General features: G+C 40.6%; 1 protein-coding gene across 2 annotated transcripts; it reads left to right on the forward strand.

Annotated features, from left to right (window-relative positions):
• Positions 1 to 578: 578 nt before the first annotated feature.
• Positions 579 to 8,409, forward strand: LOC124023107 (protein lifeguard 2-like). Of its 2 annotated transcripts, none has more exons than XM_046337652.1 (12): positions 579 to 831; positions 1,852 to 1,972; positions 2,077 to 2,186; positions 3,863 to 3,927; positions 4,659 to 4,712; positions 4,803 to 4,853; positions 4,977 to 5,016; positions 5,183 to 5,220; positions 5,620 to 5,707; positions 5,867 to 5,962; positions 6,219 to 6,272; positions 7,877 to 8,409. In XM_046337652.1, exons 1-12 carry the CDS (start codon positions 817 to 819, stop codon positions 8,027 to 8,029), a joined length of 885 nt encoding a protein of 294 aa, XP_046193608.1. In that variant the 5' UTR covers positions 579 to 816; the 3' UTR covers positions 8,030 to 8,409. The 2 variants fall into 2 exon arrangements, with proteins under 2 accessions (XP_046193608.1, XP_046193610.1); XM_046337654.1 differs by having other exon boundaries at positions 2,080 to 2,186.
• The last annotated feature ends 3,771 nt before the right edge of the window (positions 8,410 to 12,180 follow it).

Raw genomic sequence — 12,180 nt, forward strand, 5'->3', positions numbered from 1 at the left:
ATAAGATTTTAATACCCTCTGACATTTTGTGGTCCTTTGAATTGCAGTGATGATGTGGGTTAGACTGATTTGTCATCATCCACATAGATAACATCAATACATATTCTACAGTCTTACATGAATGTTTTACAAGTAGGAGATTCTAGTATTTTCATGAATGTAGTAGTCGTTCAGGAATGAAATGTAGGGTGCTGAATCATTGCATTACCTAAAAATAGACCATTTTAAACTTTGTTTTTTTCTTGCTCTTAATTTACTGCAGAAAAATATGAATGCTGTTTTTATTTATAGCCTGCTGCTATAAACTGCTTCTGACAGGGATGTAGAGGGTCAACACAACTTTCAGAACATGTAATACCATCTACGTCATCCTATATATATATTTTTTTACTGCAGACCAAATATTCCAGTTCTCTCTGGCCCTTTCCTCACTTGACTCACACAATGATACATCTGTACCTTCCCCTTTTTGCCAAGCATATTGGTACAGTCCAATCTTCCCACAGCACTGCTGCTTCACCTGGATGTTGCTAGAATGTTCCTTTTTGGGTAAGGGGAGGGGGGGGGTCTGTGAGAATCCTAACTGCGTGGCTGTTGGATTAAGAAACTGCAGCATCAGAAAGGGTTTAATCTAAGAGAAGCAACAGCAAAGCGCGACCTAGTGTCAGTCCTTTTATTTTGACTGCAAGTACGACTGGGCAACAAGGATACATATAAGAGGATACAGTAACAAAAGGAAAGCAGAGCTTCTTTGACTGGAGCAGAGAGATAAATAAACCATTGTTGTATCTGCTGCAGACACCAAACACAGCCATTATGACCCAGGGCAAGGTAAGGGCCTTACAGACACATCCTACAGATCTCATTCTATGCTCTATTCATTCCATGCTCATTCTGCTGCAAAAATATAGTAAAATAAGTTTCTTGGCTTCTTTCCATTTTAATGTGTTTGGTCCAGTGTCTTCCATTGTCATTGTGGCAGCATGTACACAGGCTGTGTGTCTCTGCCATCCTCGCATGTGCCTCTATTCAGGAGCTCATCTCATTGTGTTGCGCAGTAATGGTGCAAGGTCTGTTCCGCAGCAGATACTAGTATTGTCATCAGAGAATGAATAGAGGAAAATAAAATAACAGCTATTAACTAGATTGTATGGTGATAGAGACAAAGGTAGTCTTTAGCCTGCGTCACTACCTTCATTCAGAGACGTACTACTCCTTTCTCACGTTGCTATTTCTCTCACAGCCAAGTGCTAAATTTCAAATCTGAAATGTTGCTGTTATGCATTGACTGGAGGCTGATGAAATTATAGAAATATATTTAGCCTACTTAAACCAATTACTGTAAACTAGCTCATAAGACTGCTAATTGTATTTCTTTGCAGGAAATATGGAGGTACAGAGAGACAGAAGTTGGATATTCATATTCTTTGGTACATTAGCTCAGGGCCAGATAAGCCATCTGGACAGTTGTGTAATGTCTAATTTGCTGATTCTGGAACAGTCTGGGGTTCTGGAGCTATGCTACAGCAGAGGGCTCATCTAAGAACTGATCACAGTCCACATCTTACAGTCAGCAATCAGAGAATCAGATAAAATTTCAAATTCACCTCAAATTGTGAATGGAAATTATTTGTGTTTTCTGCTTAAAATGTGGATTGTTTTTGTTGTTAAAAATGTACATTTTCAAAGCAAATTCAATGAACTTGGATTCACAAGTTGGGGCTAATTTCAGATCAAGTATCACTTCTTAGTTGGTTAGATTGGCTCATAGGAATTCTCTTTCAATTATTAAAAAGTATTTACAGACAGCTATTATGTCCTGATTGGGGATCTTATGTTATTTACCCCCAGCTTTCAGTCGCAAACAAAGCTGCTGAAGCAGGAGAGAAGCAGTATGGCACTTCAAGTGGAGAAGTAGGAGGGCCACCTGCCCCTCCCACCTATGAGGAGGCCACTGGCACAAGTGAGAAAGGTATGTTTGTGTCGCAAAAACAACCGCCGTCTCTCCACCCCTCTATCAATGAAAGCGAGAAAAATAACTGCCCATTTACTGTTTGTGTGTGTTGTTCTTGTCAGCAGGCCTCAGCGGCAGCCCCTGTTACGGTAGGGCTTGTCCTAGTGAGGAGGAGATGCTAACAGAATTCAGCTGGAGTGATAAAAACATCCGGCGGATCTTTATCCGCAAGGTAGGCGATAATTAAAGCTATTCCCACCACATTACTACCAATATTACTACCAATATTACTACCACATTACTACCAATATTACTACCACATTACTACCAATATACAGAAGATAGCCCTGTTTGGTAAAAGACCAAGCCCATATTACGGAAAAAAACAGCTCAAATATGCAGAGAAAAGACAGTCCATCATTACTTTAAGACATGAAGGTCAGTCAATCTGGAAAATATCAAGAACTTTGAAAGTTCCATCATGTGCAGTCTCAACAACCATCAAGCGCTATAATGAAACTGGCTCTCATGAGGACTGCCACAGGAAAGGAAGACCCAGAAGTACCTCTGCTGTAGACGATAAATTCATTAGAGTTAACTGCCCCTCAGATTGCAGCCCAAATAAATGTTTCACAGAGTTCAAGTAACAGACACATCTCAACATCAACTGTTTAGAGGAGACTATGTGAATCAGGCCTTCATGGTCGAAATGCTGCAGAAAGAAACCACTACTAAAGGACTTGCTTGGGCCAAGAAACACGGGCAATGGACATTAGACCGGTAAAAATCGGTCCTTTTGGTTTGATGAGTCCAAATGTGAGATTTTTGGTTCCAACCGCCGTGTCTTTGTGAGACGCAGAGTAGGTGAACGGATGATCTCCGCATGTGTGGATCCCACCATGAAGCATGGAAGAGGAGGTGTGATGGTCTGGGGGTGCTTTACTGATGACAGTGTCAGTGATTTGTTTAGGATTCAACTTACACTTAATCAGCATGGCATCCACACCATTCTGCAGCGATACGCCATCCCATCTGGTTTGCGCTTAGTGGGACAATCATTTGTTTTTCAACTGCACAATGACCCAACACACCTCAAGGCTGTGTAAGGGCTATTTTAACAAGAAGAGAGTAATGGAGTGCTGCATCAGATGACCTGGAGTGCTGCATCAGATGACCTCCACAATCACCTGACCTAATAATAATAATAATATATGCCATTTAGCAGACGCTTTTATCCAAAGCGACTTACAGTCATGAGATGGTTTGGGATGAGTTGGACCCCAGCGTGAAGGAAAAGCAGCCAACAAGTGCTCAGCATATGTGGGAACTCCTTCTAGACTGTTGAAAAAGCATTCCATGTGAATCTGGTTGAGAGAATGCCAAGATTGTGCAAAGCTGTCATTAAGGCAAATGGTGGTTACTTTGAAGAATCTAAAATATGAAATATCTTTTGATTTGTTTAACACTTTTTTGGTTATTACATGATTCTTCCATATGTGTTATTTAATGGTTTTGATGTCTTCACTATTATTCTACAATGTAGAAAATGGTAAAAATAAAGAAAACCCTTGAATGAGTAGGTGTATCTAAATTTTTGACTGGTACTGTCAACCTATTGACGCTTCAAGAATATAACTTATCAATGCCTCATGAGCTTATTTTAACTGTTTAACACCCCATCAGAGCCCAAAATAAAAAAAGCTTGTTTTACTCCAACATTTGTAAGCATTGTAAATGTGAACAACTACTATATAGCCTCAAAATATGCTTAAAACTATCATTTTTGATATCTTGCATGGTCAGTTCTTGCATCCAGAGCTCTGTCTATGACTGTCATAGTGGTTACATTTCTCCATACCCATCCTTCAGCTTTTACCACAGTTGTGTTTTTTTGGGGCCTCCTTTTAGGTTTACTCCATCTTGATGATCCAACTTCTTGTCACTCTTTCCATAGTGGCTCTCTTCACATTCTGGTAAGTCTTCTAATACCTCTGAATATGGATGCTACTTTTCACCCTTCAATAGTTCTATCTGGTCAGGCCTGGTCAGTCCTATACTTTGATACAGTAATGCTCCATCACTCTGTGAACCAGACATTAACCATTCAGAATGCTCCATCACTCTGAGAACCAGACATTAACCATTCAGAACACTCCATCACTCTGTGAACCAGACATGAACCATTCAGAACACTCCATCACTCTGTGAACCAGACATGAACCATTCAGAACACTCCATCACTCTGTGAACCAGACATGAACCATTCAGAACACTCCATCACGCTGTGAACCAGACATGAACCATTCAGTAATGCTCCATCACTCTGTGAACCAGACATGAACCATTCAGAACACTCCATCACTCTGTGAACCAGACATGAACCATTCAGATCACTCCATCACTCTGTGAACCAGACATGAACCATTCAGAACACTCCATCCCTCTGTGAACCAGACATGAACCATTCAGAACACTCCATCACTCTGTGAACCAGACATGAACCATTCAGAACACTCCATCACTCTGAACCAGACATGAACCATTCACAGGAACTAGATAGGAAGTTGCAAGTTTTGAGATGACTCATATGGAACGTTTAATATAATAGGAAGAAAACACATATACCAAACACTTTGAGGGAAATGGACTGTAATACAGCAGACAAACGTCCCATATTTACAATTCTTTGTGCTTCCTTCATCAGTGAACCAGTGAAGATCTACATTCAGTCCAACCCTGGATGGTACTGGGCTTCTTAGTAAGTCACAGCTTTGACCTTGCGTACATCATCATTACTATGTTGATTTCATTCTGAAAGTACTAACATATGTTTTATTTCTTTACACAGTGCTGTATTCTTTGTCACATACATTACACTCATCTGCTGTCCTGGACCAAGGTGTGTTTAACACTTTAATGTGTGTGATTAACGCAACTTCAGTTATTACGATAATAGAGAATGTATCATTTTAGCAGAATGTAGCGACGGTACTTACTATGTTTTATTTTCTATTTCCGATAGGAGACAGTTTCCATGGAATCTGATCCTGCTCGCCGTCTTTGTAAGTATCATGTAGTGTTTGAAACAATAACATTTATACACATTTATACACATTGTCTAAAGACAATACCTCACATAATTCAGACTCACATGCTTTTCCTTTGAGTGTAACCTACAATAGGTTTTCTCAGTAATGTCTCTTTACTTTGTAATCTCTCCTGTTGCAGACCCTCTCTCTCTCCTATATGACAGGGATGCTATCCAGGTACAGTCTTTCATAGCTGTGTCTACAGTTGGTTTGCCTCTGCTGTCTTACTTCTCACTGTGTCTGTCTCGTCCACTATGCTATATGGCTAGAATGATGGCTAGAATGATGTTTTTTGCAGCCAGGTAAACTGCTCATGTAATATTAAATCCAGCTAGTCAAGGTCTTGGTGAGCTAATCAGGTATACTAAATTAGGGTTGTACTGAAAGGAATGTAGATCTCCAGGAAGAGGGTTAGGCAGCCATGCATGAAACTGTCAGTGTCAATCAGTTATGCCAAAGGTATACATGGTCTTACTAACAGGGACTTGCCATATGTCAACATATCACTGTTGCACTGTTGTAGGTAACTAAATACTTGTCAACTCATTTGTCTAACATATATTTCCCCTTTAATAGTTACTATAACACCAAGTCAGTGGTGATGTGTCTGGGTATTACTGCTATGGTCTGTCTTACGGTCACTCTCGTCAGCTTCCAAACTAAGGTCAGTCTGCCTGAACGTTCCTCCAGCGAAAAAGGAACTTCTACAATTTAAAATAAAGATACTATGAATGACAAATTGTTATTTTGTAAGTTGTTATTTTTAACTCGTGAGCAAGTTACCTTCTCTTTTCTCTTCTATCTTCTCTTCTGTCCTATTCAGTTTGACGTGACCTCATGCCAAGGCGTATTGTTTACCTTCTGCATGGTCATGATGGTGTCTGGACTGGTCTTGGCCATCGCCCTGCCCTACAAATATGTAAGATAATAATACACTTTCTTTGTAGAGCACATTGTCATACAGGAAGACTGCTAATCAAAGTGCTATACATAGTAAGAAGTTAAACTACCCTAATCAGAACCTATATAATGAATTAGATGAATAAATTAATGCAGATGGAGACTAACATGAGGAACTAGACAGAGGTCTCTACCAAGCCTAAAGCTGGGTCAGATGTAATTGAATGTGTTGGATATGATATTTCATAGATATAATATCACGTCATGTGCTGCAGGTGCCCTGGGTGCATGGGGTCTATGGTGTCTTGGGAGCGTTACTGTTTACCATGGTAAGTGTAAAACCGATATAGTCTGATTTACTACACAGTCTATCAATGACAACTATCAAAGAGAGATGTACAGTCGTGGCCAAACGTTTTGAGAATGACACAAATATTAATTTTCACAAAGTCTGCTGCCTCAGTTTGTATGATGGCAATTTGCATATACTCCAGAATGTTATGAAGAGTGATCATCTGAATTGCAATTAATTGCAAAGTCCCTCTTTGCCATGCAAATGATATGAATCACCCAAAAACATTTCCACTGTATTTCAGCCCTGCCACAAAAGGATCAGCTGACATCATGTCAGTGATTTTCTCGTTAACACAGGTGTGATTGTTGATGAGGATAAAGCTGGAGATCACTCTGTCATGCTGATTGAGTTTGAATAACAGACTGGAAGCTTCAAAAGGAGGGTGGTGCTTGGAATCATTGTTCTTCCTCTGTCAACCATGGTTACCTGCGAGCTGTCATCATTGCTTTGTACAAAAAGTGCTTCACAGGCAAGGATATTGCTGCCAGTAAGATTGCATCTAAATCAACCATTTATCGGATCATCAAGAACTTCAAGGAGAGGACCGTCTCCTAAAGTTAATTCAGCTGCAGGATCGGGGCACCACCAGTACTGAGCTTGCTCAGGAATGGCAGCAGGCAGGTGTGAGTGCATCTGCACGCACACTGAGGCGAAGACTTTTGGAGGATGGCTTGGTGTCAAGAAGGGCAGGGTTAGGGTTAGGGTTAGGGTTAAAAAGACATCCTGGACAGACTGATATTCTGCAAAAGGTACAGGGATTGGACTGCTGAGGACTGGGGTAAAGTCATTTTCTCTGATGAATCCCCTTTCCGATTGTTTGGGGCATCCGGAAAAAAGCTTGTCCGGAGAAGACGAGGTGGGCGCTACCATCAGTCCTGTGTCATGCCAACAGTAAAGCATCCTGAGACCATTCATGTGTGGGGTTACTTCTCAACCAAGGGAGTGGGCTCACTCACAATTTTGCCCAAGAACACAGCCATGAATACAGATGGTACCAACACATCCTCTGAGAGCAACTTCTCCCAACCATCCAGGAACAGTTTGGTGATGAACAATGCCTTTTCCAGCATGATGAAGCACCTTGCCATAAGGCAAAATTGATAACTAAGTGGCGTGGGGAACAAAACATTGATATTTTGGGTTCATGGCCAGGAAACTTCCCAGGCCTTAATCCCATTGAGAACTTGAGGTCAGTCCTCAAGAGGTGGGTAGACAAACAAAATCCCACAAATTCTGACAAACTCCAAGCATTGATTATGCACGAATGGGCTGCCATCAGTCGGGATGTGGTCCAGAAGTTAATTTGACAGCATTCCAGGGCGGATTGCAGAGGTCTTGAAATAGAAGGGTCAACACTGCAAATATTGACTCTTTGCATCAACTTCATGTAATTGTCAATGAAAGCCTTTGACACTTATGAAATGCTTGTAATTATACTTCAATATTCCATAGTAACATCTGACAAAAATATCTAAAGACACTGAAGAAGCAAACTTTGTGGAAATTAATATTTATTTCATTCTCAAAACATTTGGCCACGACTGTACTAACGCTTCAATTGTTTGCTTCTCTGTTTAGTTTTTGGCGTTTGACACACAGCTACTGATGGGGAACAAGCGCTACACAATAAGTCCAGAGGAATATGTCTTTGCCACTCTCAACATCTACCTAGATATTATCTACATCTTCTCCTTCTTCATGTCCCTGTTCGGAACAGAGAGAACAAACTGATTCCACATCCAGGCCAGCATCGCAGATCACCATCTACACAGGATCCGTATTCATAGTCTCAAACTGCATTTACACATGTAGCCAAATTCAGATAATTTTTTCACTAATTGCTATTTTGACCAATCAGATCAGCTCAAAAAAATGTCTGATGTGAAAAGATCAGATGTGATTGGTCAAAATACCAATTAGTGGAGAAAGGTCTGAATTGGGCTGCAGCCTCAGAGTAGTAGTGTTGATCAAGGATTTGCCATTTAGATCATCAAATCAAATGTATTTATATTGCCCTTCTTACATCAGCTGATATCTCAAAGTGCTGTACAGAAACACAGCCTAAAACCCCAAACAGCTAGCAATGCAGGTGTAGAAGCACGGTGGCTAGAAAAAACTCCCTAGAAAGGCCAAAACCTAGGAAGAAACCTAGAGAGGAACCAGGCTATGAGGGGTGGCCAGTCCTCTTTTGGCTGTGCAGGGTGAAGATAACAGAACATGGCCAAGATGTTCTATTGTTCATAAATTACCAGCATGGTCAAATAATAATAATCACAGTAGTTGTCGAGGGTGCAACAAGTCAGCACCTCAGGAGTAAATGTCAGTTGGCTTTTCATAGCCGATCATTAAGAGTATCTCTACCGCTCCTGCTGTCCAGAGAGTTGAAAACAGCAGGTCTGGGACAGGTAGCGTGTCCGGGGAACAGGTCAGGGTTCCATAGCCACAGGCAGAACAGTTGAAACTGGAGCAGCAGCATGGCCAGGTAAACTGGGGACAGCAAGGAGTCATCATGCCAGGTAGTCCTGAGGCATGGTCCTCAGAGAGAGAGAGAATTAGAGAGAGCATACTCAAATTCACACAGGACACCAGATAAGACAGGAGAAGTATTCCAGATATAACAGACTGACCCCGACACATAAACTACTGCAGCATACATACTGGAGGCTGAGACAGGAGGGGTCAGGAGACACTGTAGCCCCATCCGATGATACCCCCGGACAGGGCAAAACAGGCAGGATATAACCCCATCCACTTCGCCTAAGCACAGCCCCCACACCACTAGAGGGATATCTTCAACCACCATCCTGAGACAAGGCCGAGTATAGCCCACAAAGTATCATAGTATTATATACAGGGGGATCTGATCCTAGATCAGCACTATCAGCTATAAATGCAGGCTCTGATCTCACCATCATTATGTACTGTACAAAACCCATTGATCCTTGATCCACCACCTCCTCCTACAGTCTCTGCCCCCTCTAGCATGATATGGACCTACACTACTGTACCAGTATTGAGTTTTTAGCCTGTCTATTAAGCTGTTGATCTCAGCACTAATTAATGTACAGCAGTTTTCACCCATAGGGCCACAGATCTATAGATTTACATTGCTCGCAGTAGACAGATGTGAAAGAAAAAATAACATGCAAAAATACTGAGTCAAATCTATAACTGACCGTAGGTGTTTGCGTCATGCAGATGTGATGTAATTGTTTTCTCCTATCTTTTAACAACAGTCATCTATGACACTGCTCTAAAGGGGATCCCCTCTTATCACTCCTGAACACATGAATATCAGTTATGAAAATCAAATTCAACAATAGCAATACTGTTTTCATTTCGACTTTTGCATAAAAAGCAGCTCAAACAAAAAATGTAAAATTAAATATAGCCATTGAAATCTACCATGCAAATATACTGTGCATTATAGGGAAATAATGCACACTCTAGAATGCCCTTCAAGCCAATCGGAAAGGAGACTTTTCACCACCATTTTACTGAATCAGGGTATATTTACATGTATATTTAAATGTAGTTGGCGAATAAAGGTGATTCTCTAATACTAATGGTTTGAGCGTTCTCTGGCACTCCAGGATGGAATTCCACTTGAGTCTTTGCATGTCAAAAAAGATACACGTCAAAGGTGTCAAATAATACTATTGCATTGGTGCTAGCTAGGTACCAAGCTAAAGCTAGCTAGCTACCCCAGAAGCTGCAGTCGAACAAATAATACTATTGCATTGGTGCTAGCTAGGTACCAAGCTAAAGCTAGCTAGCTACCCCAGAAGCTGCAGTCGAACAAATAATACTATTGCATTGGTGCTAGCTAGGTACCAAGCTAAAGCTAGCTAGCTACCCCAGAAGTTGCAGTCGAACAAATAATACTATTGCATTGGTGCTAGCTAGGTACCAAGCTAAAGCTAGCTAGCTACCCCAGAAGCTGAAGTCAAACAAATAATACTATTGCATTGGTGCTAGCTAGGTACCAAGCTAAAGCTAGCTAGCTACCCCAGAAGCTGCAGTCGAACAAATAATACTATTGCATTGGTGCTAGCTAGGTACCAAGCTAAAGCTAGCTAGCTACCCCAGAAGCTGCAGTCGAACAAATAATACTATTGCATTGGTGCTAGCTAGGTACCAAGCTAAAGCTAGCTAGCTACCCCAGAAGCTGCAGTCGAACAAATAATACTATTGCATTGGTGCTAGCTAGGTACCAAGCTAAAGCTAGCTAGCTACCCCAGAAGCTGCTAATAACAGCTGTATCAAAGATATTTGCAAACAATTTTGATTCTAATCTAATTTCAAATGCTCACACAGACGTTTTCCCATTCGGTCGAACAAATAATGACGTATTACCAACGCAGTATTGTACAGCTTTGACAGTGATCGTAATGGTGGCGCTTGGCTTGCACGTGCAAATTCAGCACACACAACATTCCATAATGGAATTGTGTTATTTGAAGTGTCAAATTAAAAGCTTATTTGACCATGTATATTTTTTTGACACAGACCCAAATGGCGTTCCATACTCCAGAGTGAATTTACAAACGCACCCTACATCAGTGTTATTACATTTACATTGAACCTTTATTTAACTAAGCAAGTTAGTTAAGAACAAATTCTTATCTACAATGACGGCATACCCTGGCCAAACCCAGACAACGCTGAGCCAATTGTGCGCCGCCCTATGGGACTCCCAATCATGGCCAGATGTGATACAGCCTGGATACTGGTACTCAAAGCTCTTTACACAGTGGAGAGGAACCAGAGACTGTCGTGACACCTCTTACACTGAGATGCAGTGCCTTAGACCACTGCGCCACTTGGGAGCACATCGAGTACAGATGTAGGATCTTAATTTGATCACTCTGTTGCAGGAGAACTTTCCGATAATGCAGAAAATGTAAAACTTGTAGTGTGTTTAAGTTTTAAAATGTATTTGGGAGTTTGTCATTTGAAAATTAATGTCCATTAATTATAATCCTCATCATAATTCACATTTCCTGTTGCTGCATGACTATTTTACTGCTGCAGCAAACTGGCACCTGTGCACAGTATGTCTGTGGTTTGTTGTTTTTCTAATGCCTGTCCTCCGATCTGTCAGCTCTTAGCCTACTGGTTTAAATCTCAAACGAACATAAGATCCAGAGTATGCAGGCAATTGAATCCAATTCTGAATAAATTTGCATGTGGGCTAATTGCTTGGCTTTCCATGACTGCTTTAAATCAAGTTGCACTTAAACTGGAGATGCAATCCTGTCTATATGATGAGCCATAGTCCAATGATGTCCGTAGGGGTTTCACCACTCAACCCTGGTTGGCTGCTATGAAGTTCTAATTTATTTACAGATGGTCTAAACCAATGACTTCATACCCATTCTTTGCTGAGCATGTTTTGGGGGTCAATCTGGACAACTTTTATGTAGGGTTGTGGTAAATGTATTTGCTCCAGATGTTATATATTCATGACTGAACTTGGTGGTTGTTACTGTTTTTATAGAGACCGAAATATTTGTTATATTTTGTAAAATCATTTTTTTAAATTATTGTAAAAGTTAATCGTTTTGAATATTGTAACTAAAAATAGTTAATCATGCTGGCAACATGTCTGATATGTACATGACAAAAATAATAGCATATTGTATTCGACCTGAAAAAATAGGAAACATACAGTACCAGTCAAAAGATTGGACACACCTACTCATTCAAGGGTTTTTCTTTATTTTTTACTATTTTCTACACTGTAGAATAATTGTGAAGACATCAAAACTCTGAAATAACACATATGGAATCATGTAGTAACCAAAAAAGTGTTCAACAAATCAAAATATATTTTAGATTCTTCAAAGTAGCCACCCTTTGCCTTGATGACAACTTTGCAC

The sequence above is a fragment of the Oncorhynchus gorbuscha genome, linkage group LG03 (assembly GCF_021184085.1).
Source record: "Oncorhynchus gorbuscha isolate QuinsamMale2020 ecotype Even-year linkage group LG03, OgorEven_v1.0, whole genome shotgun sequence".
NCBI lineage: Eukaryota > Metazoa > Chordata > Actinopteri > Salmoniformes > Salmonidae > Oncorhynchus > Oncorhynchus gorbuscha.